General features: G+C 36.8%; 4 protein-coding genes across 9 annotated transcripts in view; all 4 read left to right on the top strand.

Annotated features, from left to right (window-relative positions):
* The window catches only part of LOC114314026 (ubiquitin C-terminal hydrolase 12), an 18,591-nt gene extending 17,985 nt beyond the window's left edge, over window positions 1-606 (top strand). For all 6 annotated transcript variants that reach the window (XR_014365668.1, XR_014365664.1, XM_082922918.1 and 3 more), the window contains exon 32: window positions 62-606. Coding sequence is in view for 4 of the 6 variants with exons in the window: in XM_082922918.1 (XP_082779044.1) it covers window positions 62-103 (42 nt within the window). In the remaining 2 variants the exon portion in view is untranslated. The remainder of the gene's footprint in view (window positions 1-61) is intronic.
* A 1,335-nt stretch (window positions 607-1,941) lies between these two features.
* LOC114314040 (uncharacterized) lies at window positions 1,942-4,669 on the top strand. The gene is made up of 2 exons (XM_028260474.2): window positions 1,942-3,019; window positions 3,960-4,669. The coding sequence occupies exons 1-2, from the start codon at window positions 2,645-2,647 to the stop codon at window positions 4,431-4,433; spliced, it is 849 nt and encodes a 282-aa protein (XP_028116275.2). The 5' UTR covers window positions 1,942-2,644; the 3' UTR covers window positions 4,434-4,669.
* A 9,007-nt stretch (window positions 4,670-13,676) lies between these two features.
* On the top strand, window positions 13,677-20,407 carry LOC114314045 (steroid 5-alpha-reductase DET2). Its single transcript, XM_028260481.2, has 2 exons — window positions 13,677-18,690; window positions 19,847-20,407. The coding sequence occupies exons 1-2, from the start codon at window positions 18,265-18,267 to the stop codon at window positions 20,315-20,317; spliced, it is 897 nt and encodes a 298-aa protein (XP_028116282.2). The 5' UTR covers window positions 13,677-18,264; the 3' UTR covers window positions 20,318-20,407.
* On the top strand, window positions 15,348-16,139 carry LOC114313766 (uncharacterized). Its single transcript, XM_028260184.2, has one exon. The coding sequence runs from the start codon at window positions 15,348-15,350 to the stop codon at window positions 16,137-16,139; it is 792 nt and encodes a 263-aa protein (XP_028115985.2).
* Window positions 20,408-20,809: the final 402 nt, after the last annotated feature.

Here is a 20,809-nt window from a genome sequence, read left to right as displayed (position 1 = left end):
ATAACGTATAAACCTTCTTTTAAGGCAATTAGAACTTGTAGTGACTGTGTCAATCGTGCAGAATCGACACACATTTGAGAAGCCAGTGAGAATCTACAATTAGGAAATGCTATAATCTCCACCAGTGCATGGGCTGCATCGAGCAACCCTTCAATGGCATATTGCGGCTTTGCGAAGAAGGCAGCAGCAATTAAAAAGAAGCTGACGGCGAGATATCTAGAAGCTTAGTTACTATTTTTTTTCGATGTTTAATTTTTTTAATGGGTGACAGAGCATATGCAGTGCATCCTTCATAGTTTCAATCCACTTTGGTCTCTCTCTCTCTCTTTCTCTCGCAACAACCCACACCAGGGTGAGGTAATTAGGTGGTACGTAAGTTTTAATTTCGATGTACTTTAGGAATACATTAGATTTTGGGTTGGGTGATGTATAGGGGTATACGTATGCATTTCAACATTTTTTTTTCCCGGTTTTTTTCAACCTGCCTGATTCTCCCTTTCTGGTTCATGTTATTAGTGAGGGGGGAGGGAGGAGATCTGTATAATGTTTGATTCTATTACTGTTTCTGGTGTTTTCCCAGAAAACCAAGTATTTGCTTTCCGGTCCCGTTGGTATCCAACAATTTTCTTAGGTACTCATTGCAGTTGAGATTGAAGGAGAAATAGTTTTTGTCAAGAGAAATGGAAGCGTGATTTGTGGTTTGAGGTGAGAAAAATACAAAGTGTTGGACACCGAAAGAGTTGTGTGATGAGCTGAACTATGAATTTAGGAGAGCAGCAAGCTAGTGTTTGAAATGCCCAAGAGATGATATTCTTCAAGGGCTGGGTGCTAAGGTGAATGCACACATGGTCACTGGGCCACCCCTTGGTCTTTCTGGTTACGAGTTCAAAGCAACAAGTTTAGTGATGGTTTCATGAGCTGTTCTGATACTCACGCCTCGCATTGCATGGTAGTCGTCTTGAACATGTCATCCATGGCAGGGTAAAAAACATTTGGATAATGTTCAAACACACATGGACGTTATTGGTCTACTATATCAGAACAATGATGACACGTGATTTGTTATAAAAATTTGATCATTTGGTTGGTATAGATATTTTAGTCTTATATGTTCTAATATTTTGCAAGAGTAGGATAGCAAGGTGCAATCTCAGGGAAGTGTAAAGAAAAGTTTCTTTTTGGAGTATATAGAAAGCAAAAAGAGGGCATACCATATAATGATTTATGTTGTGTTTGGTTGAGGGATTTGAAGAGGGATTTGGAAAGGGAAATGAAAAAGGTAGGTGAAATGTGAAAAAAATATACTTACATTTTACATAGTTTCACACACTTTTTTTCTTTTCTTTTTCAAATTCCTCTCCAAATTTTCTAACCAAACACAACATTAGGGTAAATTACTGACATCCCTTATGGGTTGGAGTAAATACATTGAGAGCCCCACAAGAATTAAAATGAGAGAGAAAAAGAAAAAAAGAGAATCAAGTTAATTTAGCTATCTCTTGATGTCTGAAAGCCAGCTCCCATAACACATGAAGAGAAGTTTGGATTAATTAATTGGTGTGTGAATCATTTTCTGTGAATAAAATAAAATCATAAAAATGCTCAAAGCGTGTGTGCCTCAAAGCTAATATCTGACTAATAAACAAATTTCACAAAGCAATGGTTCAAATCCACAGCTAGCCTAAGCCTAGCGTATCACATATAATATACGTTTATGCGTTTAGTTACATTTTAGGAATAAAATATTTGACCAATGATTTATGATTAAGGCCCTGTTTGGTAGAGCTGTGGAAAAGTGCTTATAGCTTATGCCTAAACAGCTTATAGCTTATAACTTTCAGCTTAAGCTGATTTCCAGCTTATTCTTAAAGCATCTCCTGCCCCACTCAAAGAATAAGTTGTTTTCTGACCTCCACAAAACTATAAGCTATAAGCTATAAGCTAAACCAAACACATCAAAATAACTTTAATTAAGCTGAGAGCTGAAATAAGCTGAAATTAAGCTATACCAAACAGGGCCTAAAGCGTGTTGGCCTAAAACACTAAAATAGTAGGAGTCACACCCAGTAATATTTGACTAATGATGAAAGCGTGTTTGCCTAAAACACTAAAATATTAGGAGTTTGATTAAATGATGTTCACACCTATGTTCATCTTAATACCCTATAATGTGAATTCAAAAAAATAAAAAATAAAAAAAAATCAACGGTTATTTCATTTTTTGTATTTGTATTAGTTTTTTTATCTTTGTATCATATTGTTCTCACTTTATTCTGTTTTTTTTGAAGTTTAGAAAAAACAAAAATAAGTCAATTATGTTAGCTTTTTTCTAGATAAAATTTTGTTTTTTACTTTTTGTGTTTAATAAGAAAAAATGAAATGATTTTTTTTTATTATTATTTAAATTGTTGAGTTGAGAGATTTAAAAAAGAAAATTAACTGGAAAGTAAAAAAATGTTTAGAAAAAACAAAATTAAATAAGTCAAAAAAAAAAAAGCAAGTTGACTTTTTAGATTGAGCAAAATGAAGAATAGGTTTCAAACATGACATAATTGCACATGTACACACTGTGTGTACTCCATCTGCCACTAGTATATATATATGCAGAGAGAGAGAGAGAGAGAGAGAGAGAGAGAGAGAGAGAATGATGATGATACCCATATTGGAAAGAGTTGTTTATGAAGAGCCTTCAAATCTTTTCACAATGGCTATGCCTCCAATAATCTTCTTGTCATTAGCAATTTTAGGCTTGGCAGAAGCAAGTGGAATACACCTCCAATATTCCAAGTTCTGCATTAATATGAATTTTATGAATATGGTTGGATCATCTTCTTCCTCCTCTTCTTCTTCACATAATCATTCTGTGATCAAGCTCTCAAGCAGAACAGGGATGCTGATTGTGTATACTCCGCCGTTCCTTGCCGGAGTCGCTTCCTTTATCCTCTTCTCCGGTGGTGATTCAAGATTTTTGCTAGTAAAGTCTGCTCTAACCTTCCATTTCTTTAAGAGGGTCATGGAGGTATTTATTCTATTTCTCTATTGACTCTTCTATTCTATTCCTTTTGTTTATATCATATGTAACGTTAATATACTCATCTTTTCCTTTTTTTTTCAATCGAAAAAAGGTTGAAGGTTAAACTTCGTCCTGAAACTAATCTAACAACTAATATATAAATTACGCAAAAAAAAAAAGGAAAAAAAAGAAGAGAGATTTCACTAATCATGTTTGTAATTTCTAGGTTTGATAAGGCTTTTAATTTTATTTATTTATTTATTTTTTTCATTCGATAATCATTTCTTCATTTGATAACATTGGCTGGAGGTGGTCGGATGTCACTGACAACGATCAATGGTAGTAGGAGGTGATGGAAGAGGGGAGAAGTAGGGAGTGGAACTTGATTTTGAAAATATTAAATACAATTTTCAAAAGTTTTAAAAATTTTAAATTTAATTTTACTTTTATAATAATAATAATTATTATTATTTTTTGTGGATTCAAATTTCTTTATGAGGATTCGGGATACTTTTTCTACTGTCAAATTATGTGATCATATTTTTGTATTTCTAAATTTTTATACATTAAATTGTGAAAGTATTGTATTTTTACTTGAAAACTTTATGACAACCCATTAAAATTATACTTCTATTTGGGCAGATCATATAAGGATTGACTTGCACATGCACATGTCTGTGTGCGCACATACACATACACTAAAAAATAAGTTTGGTTGTACTATACTAATTACGTTGTACTATACTAATTACGTTGTACTCATAAAGATAATTCCCTGAATTTATAATATTTTCACACATTATTGTATAAAAAAAATCTAAGAACACAAAAATCGATTATAGAATTAAATACAATCATATATAATTAATTTCTGTACAAGTAGAAGAACTGTTATTGTATATAATGTCTAGCTAGCTTTCTAACTCATAATGTTTAATGCATGTAGGTTCTATTTGTTCACAAATACAGTGGTGGCATGGTTTTGGACAGTGTCATTCTCATCTCCACCACCTATTTCACCACAACTTCAACCATGATATACACCCAACACTTGGTCCAAGGTTTCCAAGAGCCATTGATTGATCTCAAGCTTTTTGGTGTGGTGCTATTTTTACTTGGAATTTGTGGCAACTTTTACCACCATTGTCTCCTCTCAAAAACCAGAGATCAAAAGGGTGACAAGAGCTACAAAATCCCCAAAGGAGGCCTCTTCAACCTTGTCATTTGCCCACACTATCTCTTTGAAATTGTGCAGTTTTTAGGGGTCTCCTTTATCAGCCAAACTACATTTTCATTTGCCTTTGCTTTGGGATCAGCTTTGTACTTGACTGGAAGGAGTTATGATACAAGGAAATGGTACCTCTCCAAATTTGAGAATTTCCCTAAACATGTCAAAGCTTTGGTTCCTTATGTTTTCTAGATATATATGCTTAAAAGGCGACTGTGAAATTGGTTTGATTTACCATTTATAAAAAAATTTAATGATTTAATTGACCGAATAGCTCTTGACGTGGTAGAGGATTGATGTAATTGAGCGCCGCTTGATTGAGACGCAAGATTTACTTTGATTTGATTTGATTTAAACAAATTTGTAATAAGCACCGTCATTGTTAAAGTGTATTTGGATTGATAGATGAAATAATGTTTTCAACGAAATGGGTGCTAATCTACACATATGAAGTTTGTCGGTTGTCTTTTAACATTTTTCACATGGTTGGGCCAACCCTAATGGTAGAAGTCAAGAGGCCGCCTTGTGTTCTAAATTTTGTTTGAAAAACAGAGTTCTCAAATAATTTTAGTTCTTATTGAATCATTAATTCAAAAATAAAATTTTACCCAAACAATTGAAATCACAATTGAAGCGTGTTGACATAATATTTTATTTTCCATCCGTTGTGGTCTATCAATAGGCTAAATCTAATTTAATTATAGTTGTTGTGGGGATATATTTTCTGAGTACCAACACATGGCAAGGTGATACCGATGTGTTAGCCGAGGTGCCACATGTCCTGGTCGTGACGCCGAGGTGATCTCGGCAAGGCCGAGGTTATCTCCGAATATATCAGAATCCGAGATAAATGGATAAGGGACAAGAGTCCTAGAATGAAGAGGGAACTCAACTTGGATATGGACAAGAGTCCTAGATTGGGAGAAGACTTCAGTTTGGGTAAAGATAAGACTCTTAGAGAGTTTATCCTAATCTCACTGGGAGTCCCAGGTTAGCAGCAATCCTAAGTCCATTAGGGCGAGGCTCCTATTGGGACTAGGATTGTATTGGCTATAAAAGAGAGGCACCCCCATGGGTCAGAGGTATGCTTTTGATACTCAAGCTTGTGAGTTTAGTACTTGATTATCTTTGAGAGATATACTGACTTGATCGTCGGAGTGCCCCCGGGTGGTCGAAACCACCGCGGGATTCTTATATTTCTATTGCAGGTCCGTCAGGTGCCATCTATTCTGCCAGTGCTCTCCAGCTGATTACTAAGCGGGCAGTGTGGTCGGAAAATCACCTACACAATTTGGCGCCGTCTGTGGGAAAGAAAGAAGAATAGATGGCCAATGATGGACAGAAGGATCAGATTAGAGACAATGCTCCTACTGGGAATAGGAAACCTATTGATCTCGACATTGAAGGGGACGATCGCAACACAGAAACTCGTGACCAGAGTCACGGAGTGAAAGACACCGGCCAGGAAGGTGATGCACCAAAGACAACAGATCGAAGCGGATACTACAATGAAAATGACCTCCAGGTATGGAAGGATAGATACCTGCGGAGGAACGAAGACCCTTCCAGAAGAGATGCAAAGACAGGGGGCATGAGCGCTCCCAAGGAGATAACATTCAAGTATAGAAGAGCTCAACCTGAGTGAGCAAAAACCGGATCCCAAATCCCAGAAGACATGATCTCGGCCTAGATGAGTAGGTCCGAGAAAAGAAGAGCTCAACCTGAGTGAGCAGATCCAAGATTCCAGAAGATAAGATCTCGGCACCTGAGTCCGAGAAGAGAAGAGCACAATGAGGAGATCTCAGGTCCCAGAAGATAAAAAAGGAAACACACAAGATCAGACTAAAGTTGGCCAGAATTGAGAAGTATGCTAGGGCCGAGGAGGGCATGCCGGGAACAAAGGCGTCGGAACAAGAAAAGAAAAACGGCTCGCCGATGCGAGCCCGAAAATCAAACTCAGGTTGGAGCCAAGCAAGATCAATAGAGAAACCAAGGCCAACAACCTCGGCTTGAATTAAACCTCGGCGACAAGGTCGAAGCTACATGTATGATGAGAACCTAAGTGAATTTTAAGTTCACACTGGGGGGGCAGAGAGAAGAAGAATGTGTTTACCACTTGTTGAAATTTGTAGCAATTTACAAGTTGGTTAAACCAATATGATGCTTAACCGAAGTTAAGCCGAGATGATACTTAACCGAAGTTAAGCCGAAATAATGTTTAACCGAAGTTAAACCGAGACGATGCTTAATCAAAGTTAAGCCCAGATGATGCTTAAACCAAAGTTAAACCGAGACAATGCTTAACCGAAGTTAAGCCGAGATGATGCTTAACCGAAGTTAAGCCCAGATGATGTTTAACCGAAGTTAAACCGAGACGATGCTTAACCGAAGTTAAGCCGAGATGATGCTTAATTGAAATTAAGCCAAGATGATTCCTTGTCTCCACTTGTTGAAATTTGTAGCAATTTACAAGTTGGAGTCAAGCTGATTCCTTGTCATCACTTGTTGAAATTTGTAGCAATTTACAAGTTGGAGTCAAGCTGATTCCTTGTCTTCACTTGTTGAAATTTGTAGCAATTTACAAGTTGAAGTCAAGTTGATTCCTTAATTCACTTGTTGAAATTTGTAGCAATTTACAAGTTGGAATTAAGCTGATTCCTTATCTTCACTTGTTGAAATTTGTAGCAATTTACAAGTTGGAGTTAAGCTGATTCCTTATCTTCACTTGTTGAAATTTGTAGCAATTTACAAGTTGGAGTTAAGCCGAGATTACTGTTTCTCTTCACTTGTTGAAATTTGTAGCAATTTACAAGTCGAAGTGAAGCCGAGGTTGTAGTCTGCACACTTGTAGCAATCTACAGGTTGGTTAAACTAGAGAAGATGCTTAACACTTGTTGAAATTTGTAGCAATTTACAAGATAATGTTAAGCCGACATGTGATCATCTGTTGAAATTTGCAGCAATTTACAGGTTGAGGTAAAAGCTAAGTATATTGTTTAAACACTTGTTGAAATTCGTAGCAATTTACAAATAGATTATTGTTTAACACTTGTTATGTTAATCCTTGTTGAAATTTGTAGCAATTTACAAGTAGGCTAGACCGAGATCACCGTTTAAACACTTGTTGAAACTTGAAAAAAAGTTTGCAAAGTTAACATTGAGTAGTATATGTTTCACACTTGTTAGAATTTATGAAAAGTTTGCAGGTCAGTATCTTGCCGAAGTAAAAGTTTTGTAGCTATTACACCCGAGGTATGTAACCCCGAGAAGATTGCACAAAGGAGGCAAAGTATGAAAGGCATACAAAATATTCTAAGTATAGAATCGTGCAAGAGCAGTTAGAAGAAGATCAAAAACATAATTCGTCGTGATTGACATGCCTTCACCTTACAACATCATCTCGGGAAGGCTATGGTTGCATGCAATGGGGATAGTTCCCTCAACGTTGCATCAACTATTGCGGTTCCCCACAGAACATGGGATTGAAGAAGTCAGAAGAGACCAACTGCAGGCAAAGAATTGCTCCATGGCAGCAATGAAAACTACCTGCAAACATTCAGGAACCAGGGAAGGCAGAGATTGAAGATGAGGACATGGAGGTCCTAGATGATGTCGGCAAGGAGCCAGCCAAAAAAAGTGAAGAGACACTGAAGAAAATCCTCGTCCAGGAGGGCGACGAAGAGCGCTCCATTCAGAGAAGGAAAATTGAATTTCAAGAACAATGAGACACATCGGCCATATACAGAGCTTACATTATCTAAAGAACAAAAAGGTACAAGAGCACAAGCGACAAAAAAAGGGAAAACTTCAAAAACTGAGATGATGCTTAACCAAAGTTAAGCCGAGATGATGTTTAACTGAAGTTAAACTGCGGTGATGTTTAACTGAAGTTAAACTGAGATGATACTTAACCGAAGTTACACCGAAATGATGTTTAACACTTGTTGAAATTCTAAGCGAATTTACAAGTTAAAGAGTGCACAAAGTTAAGTGTCGGCAAAAGATTCGCCGGAGTCAAACGTCGTTTTGATTAGAACCACTAAAGTACACGCCAGAAGTGGTGACCAGATTTGTGAAAGGAATAAATGCTTCAGGAAACAGCGATGATAGTTTGCAAAGGCCAAGAGAAAGAGGGTCTAAAGGGGATGAATTAAATACCAGAAGTTTTAATACATTGGCGAAAGAAGAACACATCAGGTCTGTGACTACAGCACGAAGCCCACTTCCCTAATGTGATCCTAACGTTCACATTAGGGGGCAGGGAGAAGGTGCAGGGGGAAGGAATGATAATTAATGAGCAAGGAATGTTAACACTTGTTGAAATTTTTGAGCAAAATTACAAAATGAGTTAACCAAAGATTATGAAGTCTACCACTTGTTGAAATTTGTAGCAATTTACAAGTTTGGTATAGCCAAGATAAACACTGAAAGACGTTTCCGAGATATGATCAACCGGGATGACCAACTAGCTTGTTAAGAGTTGAGAAGGTTGGCAAGTACAAAAATGAAGACCTTAAAGAACTAGGGACTGAAAGCAAGAACGTCGGACTAATCTGCTTTAACGGACAACAATGGTTCAGCCTCGGCAGTCAGCTGGAGGAGCTTCTCTACCGCTACCTCGGCATCAATTTCAAGAAGGAAGCAAACTACTCGGCATCAGCGGTAGGTTATGTCTCACCCCCAGAAGACAGTTGGAAAGAACTTCTCAGCAGCCTTCTCAGCCACGAGCTCAGCATCGACCTCCTGAAGAGTTTGATCAAAGCTCTTCTTGGCGATTGGCACCTCGGAGTTTGAAGGCAAAGATTGAAAGCAAGAATCTAGAAAAAGACACAGAAAACAGAAACATGAATGTAATTCGTAATCAAGAATGATGATGAAGCTATCAAGAAATCAAGGCAAAAAGATTGCACAAGTGTGTCAAACCAAGAACAGTGGTAGAAATCAACAGATGTGTGAACAGTGTGTATTTAAGAAGATGATTTGGAAATAACGAGTAAAACAAGCAATGGTGATTAACAATGAAGCAGAGCTTCTTGGAAAGCAACAAGAAATAAAACCAGGAGGAACAGTGGCTTACCAGAAAGAGGGAAGCCGGAATGAGAATTGCCAAAGTCTGACGACAATGACAGAATGACGTAAAGCTTCACCGGAGGAGAGAAACGAAGACAGTTGCAGAAGCTTGAAAGCTTGAAACAAATGGCGGATTCAAGCAAAAGAGCTAGAAAGCAAAGAAGCCAGAGGATTAAATGAAAAAAGAGAAAAACAGAAGTCAAGAAGATGACAAAGTTCAAAGAATAAAGCCAAGTGCACAGGCACTAAGTAAGTATGTGAAGAACAAGAAAGTAATGAACCAGACATGATGCTCGCAACAGAAAGCGAATATGACAAAGAACAGTTCCAGGCATTTTAGCAAATAAGAAATCAAAAACTTGAAGACAGACGAGAACAGAAGGCCACAGATGGCAAATAAACAGATTTAAAGTAAATCAAAAGAGTTATGAAAAATTGAGCTTAATAGCAAGTAAAGAGTTTATGAACCTACAAAGTGAAATGAACGCCGATATAAAAATCGTCGGAGTCAAATAGGTGACTGGAAATCAGGAAACTCACCAGAGAGTGTGAGTGGAGCAGTTGCAAAGCTCTTGGAGTTTACGAATTATTGGAACCAGAACCTCGGCTAGGAGGTACGATTTCAAGCAGCTTGGAAAGTATGAATCTTGATACTTGACACAAGTGGACAGTAAGGTCCAGGGAACTTTGAGGTCGGCGAGTTTGATCTCGGACAGAGGGGCACAGATGAACGAACAGTGTAGGTTCCATCACCTCAGAATGCCGAGGTAATAGAACCTAGGGGGCAGTTGTGGGGATATATTTTCTGAGTACCAACACATGGCAAGGTGACACCGATGTGTTAGCCGAGGTGCCACATGTCCTGGTCGTGACGCCGAGGTGATCTCGGCAAGGCCGAGGTTATCTCCGAATATATCAGAATCCGAGATAAATGGATAAGGGACAAGAGTCCTAGAATGAAGAGGGAACTCAACTTGGATATGGACAAGAGTCCTAGATTGGGAGAAGACTTCAGTTTGGGTAAAGATAAGACTCTTAGAGAGTTTATCCTAATCTCACTGGGAGTCCCAGGTTAGCAGCAATCCTAAGTCCATTAGGGCGAGGCTCCTATTGGGACTAGGATTGTATTGGCTATAAAAGAGAGGCACCCCCATGGGTCAGAGGTATGCTTTTGATACTCAAGCTTGTGAGTTTAGTACTTGATTATCTTTGAGAGATATACTGACTTGATCGTCGGAGTGCCCCCGGGTGGTCGAAACCACCGCGGGATTCTTATATTTCTATTGCAGGTCCGTCAGGTGCCATCTATTCTGCCAGTGCTCTCCAGCTGATTACTAAGCGGGCAGTGTGGTCGGAAAATCACCCACACAGTTGTGATCTATCAACTATGGCCAAATCTAACTTTATTAATGATGTGGCGTGTTGATTGTGGTTTGTTGATTCAGACCATGTACCATTTTTTAAGACTAAGGCCAAGTTTGGGAAGATTAAATAAGTCCACATTTTTTATCTTTTTATCTTTTTTGGGTCACATCAATCAACATATTCTTTCTATTTTTCTACACATTTTTTTTTATAAAAAGTCAAAAAGTACACTTATTTAGAACATTCCAAACAACCCCTAACTATGGTCATACATATATATATATATATATATATATATTATTCCTATTGCTATTTTTGTGCATGATGCATCATGTTGGTCAACGTGGGATACAAACGTGGTGAGAAACTTGTAAGCCCATGATGAGCAAATAATGTGGTTGTGAGTTGAAGTATATCCAGCAGTTACAAATTGAAGGAAGAAACTGCCTAGAGTAGTTGTTGAAGAAAAACGTGGGATACTGCCATGATGTTGAGAGAGTGGTAGCGTGGGATATTGCCTATGAATAGCTTAGACAATGGAGAGAAAATGAGACCTTCAATACAATTCACAACACTCGTGAAATCATAGGAATAGTTTAACTTATTTAGGAGCAAGGGCGGACCTAGGGCTAGACACAAGTGGCTGCAGTTTAGTCCAAAATTTAAAAAATCTGTAGAAATTTTTTTTCCAGCCTAGCCCAACCCAACCCAACCTCCCCACCTCTCTCAGCCAGTCCCAAATAAGGGCCAATAGTGTTTTTGTTTATTTTTTAGATAGACAGCTCAACAATAATCCAATACTTACCCAAAAAAATAAATGGGTAGCCCAATAAATTTGTATTTATTTATAGAGGTCTCCCAAAAATATAAATAGCAGTCTCATACAGCACCTTCTTTACGCTTCTGCACGTCCTTTTCTTCTTTACGGTGGTACAGGTACTACTCTCTCTTGACCTTTTTTTTTTCTTCATCTTAATATTATTTTGGTTGAGAATTGATTTAATTAATCTTATTGCTCTTAATCTTATCCAACATTTATTGACTTCAAGGCCTGAATGGATTTTTTTTTTCTTAATCTTTTTTTCTTCTTAATCTTTTTTACTCTTAATCAAAAGAATATTTTTTGCTCTTAACCTTTTTATTCTATATTGTTTTTAGTTTTTAAACTTTGAACAATTTTTTTGGACATATATCAAAATAATGAAAGCCTAAATAAAAATTATTGAGGATATATATAAATACCCTAATATTTAAAATTATTGTGAATATACTCTAGTTTAATATTAAATAAGGCTAATTTTTTTTTTAAAATTTTTCTTTTAGGTTATAAATAATGGAACCTCCACCACTCAAAAAAGGCAAAACCCTTTTCTCATTCTACCAATCAAAACTGAAGTCTAGTAGTACAACATTCAATATTGTTGAAACCTCATTTTCTGATGTGCAACTGCCGCCTTCCATGCCTGAAGCAAATAAACCAAGCGAATTTGATTCAACTGTTATTGAACGGGGATCCTGGTTTATGCTTGCAAATTTGTGAATATCCGGTTAATCAATGAGATGAGGTTAGACGAGCTTATATGAACTTGGAGCCTTATCAACCTAAACTTGAGTATCCTAGGTCCTCATTTGGAAAGCAGAATCGCCGATTCCAACATATTTGGTTTAAACAATTTTCTTGGCTAGAGTATTCTTCTTCAAAGGATAAAGCATATTGTTTTTCATGCTTTTTGTTTGATCAGCCAAATAAGTCGATCAGTCGTTCTGCACTTGTTGATGAGGGGTTTAACAATTGGAAGAGAGTAAATGATGGATCCAAATGTGTTTTTTTGCTTCATGTCGGACTTGCATCTTCCTTACATAGTCGTTGTGTTATTAGTCATGATAATTTAAAGAAATCTTCCCAACACATTGAAAAAGTGTTGAATGTGCAATCAAAAGAAGAAATTTTGAAGAATCAAATGCGGGTAAAGGCGACAATTGAAACTATTCAAGTACTTGCTCTCCAAGGACTCGATTTTAGAGGTCATGATGTGTGACAACCCTCACTCCTGTTTACTGATAACACCACTGATTAGTGCTAATCTATGATTAAGCATGTTAACTGACTGATTGATTGAAAATTTGAACTGATTGACTGAGTGTGTTAGTTAAATGCATTTCCATCTGTTTGACTATTAAATGATCTGTTCGTGTTTTATGTTTAAACTGCAAATTGAAGGCCTTATCGACGGTCGAATCTGAAATTGATTGATGTTTTATGCTAAGTGGAATTTATGTGATTTTATGGTATATTTAATTGAAATTTGATTTGGAATGAGTAAATTAGGTTAAATAAAGCTAAAGTGCATTAGGTTGATTATTCACCAAATTGCCACTTAGTGGGTTATGCTAGACCACTCCTTTTCTCACCCTTACATTGTTTGAGCACCCTTTTCCTCAGCCACTTTGAGAGCTAAAACCGACTAGAGTGAGAGAGTGAGAGAAATTGAGTTCAACTTGGAGGTTTTGCTTGGAAATTATAGGAATTGAAGGATAATTTGCATAATTGAGCTCCCATATCTTGCATTCAAGACCTAAGGTAGGACATTTACCTTCTTGTTTGTGAATTCAAGTTAATTGTTGCATGGTTCATGGTAAATAGGAACTTAAGATCATAAATTGGTTGTAGATTGTTGAATAGAGGCTTAATTCATGCATGCATGTGCATATCTTGAAGTTTTGAGTTGTTTTCATGAAAATTGCTACATGCATGTTCATATCTTGGGCTTAGTCCATGAATTCATCTTGTTTTTGAGGCAATTGAGCTTATTTGAGCAAGTAATTGATGCTTTGAATGTGATTGAACACATGCATGTTACATTTGAAGTATATTCTTGAAGTTTGGTTTGAAATTGGGTTTAATTGACTCACCTTTGGGCATCGATTTTACAAATTGAGCTTTGAATCATGTTATATTATGAGTTTTAAAGTGTTTTCCAGAAAATTAGCCCAAAAGGATCAAATTTGGTATATTGAAACTTGATTTTGAGCTTGAGGTTCAAATCTGGAAATTCCAGATTTTGGACTCCCTCTCGAGTGGGGTAAGTAGCACTTGAACGGAAAATTCGTGTGTCCAGCACTTTTGTTGTGTTTACAGTCCGCTCGAGCGGGGTTTTGCACGCTCAAGCGAGGACTTGTGTCACACGCTCGAGCGGGTGTCGAGTGTCCATCGAGCGTGATTTTCACACATCCAGTACTTTTGCATTCCGCTCGAGTGGGAAAGTTTACGCTTGAGCAGAGCCTTTTGTTTGCATGTCCGCTCGAGCGGGGAAACCCATGCTCGAGCGGGACCTCTGTTTTCTGAAAATTCTGAAAGTTTTTAAAGTACATCTTTGCATCCTCATTCCATCCTAGGCATTCCTAGGCCTAGTTTAAGACATCTTAATGAGGATATTGATGTAGAACCACACCGAGGCAAATTAGGGATTAAGCTATTATTTTCCAACTGTGTAGCTTAATGTGTGTTCACTCTGTAACTGTGTAGAGTTGGCATCCGAGGACGCGTACTAGCTTATCTGTAGCCCAGAACTCTGTGAGTAACAATGTTGTAAAGATATATTCAATTGAGATTATTTTCTGAACAAATGACTGTACTACTTTATGAAATGACACTGTTTACTGAATGAATGTTTGTCCTATTTGTGAACTGTATTCGTGGCATCCATAGCAATATACTGTTACTGAACTATTACTGCTACTGTTATAGAGATCTCTGTCGGTTCCCATGTTAGAACTACTACTGTTTACTGATACGATGGCCATCATTGACTATTCGGTCTGTTAAGACCTGCTGTACTGTTTTGCTATTGGGTGTACCACATATGACTATTATAGTTTCTGAATTACTGTATGGCATGAATTATGAGCCACAAACTTAATGACTGATATACTGATAAATGATTGTTTTCAATACTAAAAGGACATTCATTCTTAACCTCTTTACGCATATGCTATTCACTGGGCTTTAGCTCACTGCTCATATATATATGTAGGTGTACAGGCACCGGACCGTTGCTAGGGACGTCGGGCTAAGCTCCCATTTTGTCAAAGCCAACCACCGTGCCTCACTGCGAGGTTCTAAGTCCTTCAAGCTAGGGCTTTTTGGGGTGTTTTAGTTTTCTCCCCTTGTATCTGGTTTTGTAACACTATATAGACTGAATGATATGTGTACCTGTACTGTACTGTTATGGTAGGGATTTGGTCCCTAACTCGATTATCTGTATATGATGTATGTACATACTGTTTTGTTTCGAATGTGAATATGTTTTAAAAAAAAAAGTCTTTTTGCATACAGACTGTCACAGCTCATTCGACATCTTTTATTTCTGTTTTGGCTTCCGCCAGCCCCTATACTCTGTATTACTGTCTTACTGTTAAACATGCCTTCGATAATCTCGGATTACTGGCTGGTTACGGTGCTAAACCCATAGAGACGGGTTTGGGTCGTGACATGATGAAAGCTCGACTTCATTGAATCAAGGTAATCTAATTGAATTATTAAAGTTCAAGGCGAGAGGGAATGATGCACTTGAGAGCATTATATTAAAGAATGCTCCACAAAATGCCAAGTACACTTCTCCAAAGATCCAAAAGGAGATTTTTCATATACTTGCTAACAGAGTTAGGAATATGATTTTTGATGAAGTTATAGGAGGTTATTTTTGTATTCTTGTTGATGAATCCCAAGACGAGTCTAAAAAAGAACAAAAGACCCTTATTTTCAGATACGTCAAGAATGATGGTTTGCTAGGGGAATGGTTATTTGATATCGTGGGTGTCGAAAATACATATGCATTGACTTTTAAAAAAGAGATATCGAATATCCTTTCTCGATTTAATCTCCCTATTCAAAACATGCGTGGTCAAGGGTATGATGGTGCTAGCAATATGCGTGGTGAATGGAATGGACTTCAAGCTTTATTTCTTAAAGATTGCCCATATGCATATTATGTACACTGCTTTGCAGATCGTCTGCAATTGGCCTTAATTGCGGCAGCAAAAGATGAGCCTAATGTTTGGCAATTTTTTTCTCACTTGAGTTGTATTGTCAATCTTGTTGCTTCTTCTTCAAAGCGCCTTGGTGAGTTAAAATCTTTTCATAGGAGTGTGGTTGAAAATATGTTGGCTAGTGGTGAGCGTCAATCTGGTAAAAGGGCCAATCAAATTGGTACCTTGTATCGAGCTAGAGCTACTCGTTGGAGCTCACATTATGAATCTGTTAGAAACTTGATTGATATGTATGAGGCATCTTGTGTAGTTGTTGAAAGTCTTAATGAGAGTACAAATCAACAAATTCGCGGGCAAGCTGATGGTGTTTACAAAGTAATGAAGAGCTTTGAATTCATATTCATCTTGCACTTGATGGACAACACTTTGGGAATCGTGAATGCACTTTGTCAAGCCTTGCAACAGAAAACTTAAGACATCTTAAATGCGATGAAATTAGTCTCCACAACAAAAGCTCTCCTTCAAAAACTTAGACAAGATGATTGGGATACTTTTCTTGCAAATGTGGTGTCATTTTGCAATCGACATAACATTGCAATGCGTGATATGAGTTCTCCTTATGAAAGGGGTACAAGTTGTCGTCGTTAACAAGATCACATTACAATTGAGCATCATTATCACCTTGACATATTCAACTCTACAATTGATTTTCAATTGATAGAGTTAGAACATAGATTTAATGATGGGGTAGTGGAACTTCTTTCTCTTAGCTCGGCTTTGGATCCTAGTGGCAATTTTAAATATTTTAATGTGGATAATATTTGCAATCTTGCCGAGAAATTTTATCCCCAAGATTTCACTTCTCAAGACATCCATGCTTGAGATGTCAATTAATGCATTATAAGCTTGATGTTGTCTGTGATCCCGAATTTCATAAGATATCTACCCTTGCCGAATTGTGCCGAGAACTATTTGTGACAAGAAAGTTTGAGCATTACACCATGATCTACAAATTGATTCGTCTTGTGTCAACCCTTCCTGTTTCTACGGTAACTACGGAAAGAGCATTTTCGGGTATGAAGCATGTTAAAATTGCCATTTGCAATTCAATAGGGGGTGAGTTTCTTGCCGATTGCTTGTCTCTCTACCTTGAACGAGACCTTACTTTGAAAATTGATCTAGATTCTGCAATCGATGAATTTGAATTTTTAAAGACTCGTCGAGCACAACTTTGTTAGATTGTTTTTAATATTAATTTAGATTATATTATTAAATTCTCCTTTTTCTTATGTGGTTATACTTATAATATATTGTATAATTTTACCTTAATATTAGCCCACCCCATCGACAAATCCTGGGTCCGCCCTTGTTTAGGAGTAGTGCAATACATGTAATTAAGAGTAGGAGTACTAGTTAGCTCCAGTTCGTGTAACTTATTTCAAACCTGTCGATTGTAATATTTAATGCTTGTAATTTGATTCTTGTAATTAAGTGATAAATCCAAACATTATTAATCTAAGTTTTAGTTTATTTCATATTTTGTTTCTTCACATTACAATCTTTAAAGAAGTCTTTGACATTTGAAACTGTCAAGACAAAACATTCAATCACAATTACTTGATCTTGTGTGTTTGTCAAATTTTGATTTTGTCTATCAACTGAATTCTATAGCTTTACTCCAACTCAAATTTTTACTAACAAAGTGATAATTTCTTTTAAAATAATAAGTAGTGGCTTTTCAAATACGTAGATTGTAATAAACTCTTTAATAGTTGATTTTTTTCTTTTTTGTAAAATGCTACACCCATTAGGTTGATTCATTTTTTTATTTATTTATATACACCTACTTTTTTTTTTATTGTGGAAGAAAATATATTAAGTGAAATACTGATACTATTTTACGTGATATTATTGGCAAATAAAAAGTCAAAACTTTTTCATTGATGCAATAACTGTGATTGACTCCAATTGTAAATCTAAATTATTCATAGTAAAATTGTTTTAAAAAAAATTTAATTGCAAAATAAAATTACTTTTTATATCTATATTTTTGGAACCGTGGTGCTACACGTATTACTTAATATATTAATTAATATACCAACATTAATTATGACATTATTATTAACTCCACTCATTAATTATATTATAAATACTAAAAATTTCTTAAATTATATTAAAACAATTGATATTCTTTTTATATATATATTTTTAGAACCATAATACTACATGTATCAATTAATATATTAATTAATGTACGAATATTAATTATGATATTATTATTAACAACAATGCTACGTAGCTCAAATTTTGTGACTCAAAAGTGGCTCAAATGGCCAAAACGATAGAACAACATAAAAATGACCATTTGAGTTACTTTTGAGCCACAAAATTTGAACTACGAGACATTTTCCTATTATTAATTTCATTTATTAATTACATTATAAATATTAAAAACTTCTTAAATTATATAAAAACAATTTATATTCTCTTTGGAAAGAACAAGAGCCGACTAGCCTCATCAATTCAGTAGGTACCCTTTATTAATTGCAGATGTGAAATGGGGTGAAAACTAAAAATTTAATTTAAATTATAAAAAGTCATGGGATGCCTTATAGATGTCTTTCCAATCCACACGCAAAATTTGAGGGGACAGAGAGAGAGACAGAGGGGAATGGAGACGATAGCAATGGCGGAGAAGAATTTTGTGTATGAACAGCCTGACTCTGTTATCATGAGAGCTATGCCTCTGATAACCCTTTTCGCAGTCTCATTATTGGGTTTCTCAGAAATCATCGGCAAACACCTCCAGTATTCAAAGTTCTGGAATGTTAATAGCAATTCTCAGTCCATGTCAAAGAAGCAGCAGAAGCAGATCAAGCTCTCCAGTAAAACCGGCATGCTCATGTTCTATGCTCCTGCCTTCCTCGCCGGAGCAGCTTCCTTCTTCCTCTTCCCAGATGGTGGACTCAGGTTTCTTCTACTCAAATTGGCTCTAACCATCCATTTCTTCAAGAGGGTCTTCGAGGTAAATCCCATTCCCCCTTCTTCTTCTCCTTTTTTTTTTTTTTTAACAGGCTGTTTGGATCTGTTTACACGCATACATAGTTCAGAAATTAGGGTAGAGCAAGGAAGTTCATGTTGTAGTAGACGATGACTTAACTTGTGGGACCTTTTTGATTTGTTTTGTGTATTAGGACACAGAAATTTGCTACATATAGATATAGATACACATTAAATTGTGTTCTATTGACTCTGGGCGTTCCAACCAAATTCTCTGAATATAGATATGTGTTTTTGGGTTTATGGATTTTATGGAAGAAAAATAGAAACTTGATGAATGAAAGGTAATCATAGAGAATTGGGTCCATAGTCATCAAATTCAAGGATTTTTGAAGTACGTACACACACACACACACACACACATATATATATATATATATATATTTGATTTTTGAGGTACCAAATCCATTTTAATCTCATTCAGAACTCAAAAGCCCCCAAATAATTTTATTCCTTGCATGGGTTCGCAGATGGGAATTTGATAGAACTCTGGTAAGCAAGAAATGCAGAAGCTATTGCTTTGATGAACACAGCACCTTCCTGATTTTCACTCTATCTCCCAAATAGGCAAAAGCATCAATTTGGAGCTTCCAGTGGTTTAATGGAGCCCTAATTCCTTTCTTTCCTCTGGAAAAATGTCCACATCTTGAAGAAGCATGTCTCAAAACATTGGCATGCCTCTACTGAAAATTTTTAAATTTCCTCATAAATGATTTTTAGATTGGATGGTGGACCTTACATGTCAATTTCTATATAAAGAAAAAAGGGTAAATAAAATTAGTTTGTAATTTCATATACCCTTTCTTCAAAATGAAAACACCATTTCCTCAGTTCCATCCTTATTTCCACCCTGCTACTGGTTATCACCACGAACGCCACTATTCACTGCTCCATACCATACATATCGCTTGCCTACCACAATTATCCAAAAGTGACTTTTCTCATTATTTTCATACTATATCATTTAATTTTGTATTTCCCCGACGAAAATTTTGCTCGACTAACCCCATGCAGTGTTTGAGGCTTATTTCTATACATTTGTCTCAGTTCTATTGACCTGCAAATAGACAAATTTGTCAATTTTCACACAATTAATAGTGTAGTGCCTCCTTATATTGTAGGTTCTGTTTGTTCACAAATACAGCGGAGGCGTGGTTCTGGACTCGGCCATTCTTGTCTCGGTTGCCTATTTCATGTCAACTGCAAGCATGATATATGTCCAACACCTGACCGATGGGTATCCTGAGCCACTTATTGATCTGAAATATCTAGGGGTTGTTATATTTATAGTGGGGATCTCTGGAAACTTTTACCACCATTACCTTCTTTCCAAACTTAGGGAAAAGGGTGACAAAGGATATAAACTTCCCAAAGGAGGCCTCTTTCATCTGGTTATTTGCCCTCATTATCTCTTTGAAATTCTTGCGTTTCTTGGAATTTTCTTGATCTCCCAAACACTGCTTTCATTCTCTTGTGCTTTGGGTTCAGCTTTGTACTTGGCTGCAAGGAGTTATGTCACTAGAAAATGGTATCTCTCAAAATTTGAAAATTTCCCCAGAGAAGTCAAGGCTTTGGTTCCCTATGTTTTCTAGATCCTTGGATGGGAGTGTGAAAATTATCTTTAAGTTGTAATTTTATGCATATATTGTCAGAAAGAAAGGAATTTGACACGTTGCATTTTAGAGAGGCTTTGAAGGTGGATGTTATTATGCATAGTATTGAAATGATTCCTTAGAGAAAGCAGGAGCTAATGGACACATCTGGCTGCCTGAAATCATTTTTTAAAGTTTTTTTGGGGGATTGTTGAAAGGAAATCTCTTCATTGCACACCCACCTTGTTATACATTGTTGCGATAATTTGTAGTTTAAAAATGACACTCAGAAGTGTAAAAACGACCCCCAGTCCATGGGCGGTCCGGGGTGGGCCCGAAGTCCTCCTCTAGCCGGGGGTGGGCTTGGGTCCAAGCCCAACTTGAGATCCTGGGTTAGGGCTTGGGTTATCATTTTGAAACTTGGCCCGCCTGATTCAGCCCATTGGCCCGCTTAAGACCTACTCAGGGCTTGGCCCGAGGCCTGACCCGTCC

The sequence above is a fragment of the Camellia sinensis genome, chromosome 1, assembly GCF_055761805.1.
Source record: "Camellia sinensis isolate YWXY chromosome 1, ASM5576180v1, whole genome shotgun sequence".
NCBI classification, from domain to species: Eukaryota; Viridiplantae; Streptophyta; class Magnoliopsida; order Ericales; family Theaceae; genus Camellia; species Camellia sinensis.
The sequence above is the reverse complement of the archived record's forward strand: the minus strand, read 5'-3'. Positions and strand labels throughout refer to the sequence as shown.

Coding starts and splice junctions, on each gene's coding strand:
- LOC114313766 (XM_028260184.2), top strand. CDS start 15,348: ATGATTTTTGATGAAGTTATAGGAGGTTATTTTTGTATTCTTGTTGAT.
- LOC114314045 (XM_028260481.2), top strand. CDS start 18,265: ATGGGATGCCTTATAGATGTCTTTCCAATCCACACGCAAAATTTGAGG. Junction 18,691..19,846: donor TCTTCAAGAGGGTCTTCGAG/GTAAATCCCATT, acceptor CTTATATTGTAG/GTTCTGTTTGTTCACAAATA.
- LOC114314040 (XM_028260474.2), top strand. CDS start 2,645: ATGATGATGATACCCATATTGGAAAGAGTTGTTTATGAAGAGCCTTCA. Junction 3,020..3,959: donor TCTTTAAGAGGGTCATGGAG/GTATTTATTCTA, acceptor TAATGCATGTAG/GTTCTATTTGTTCACAAATA.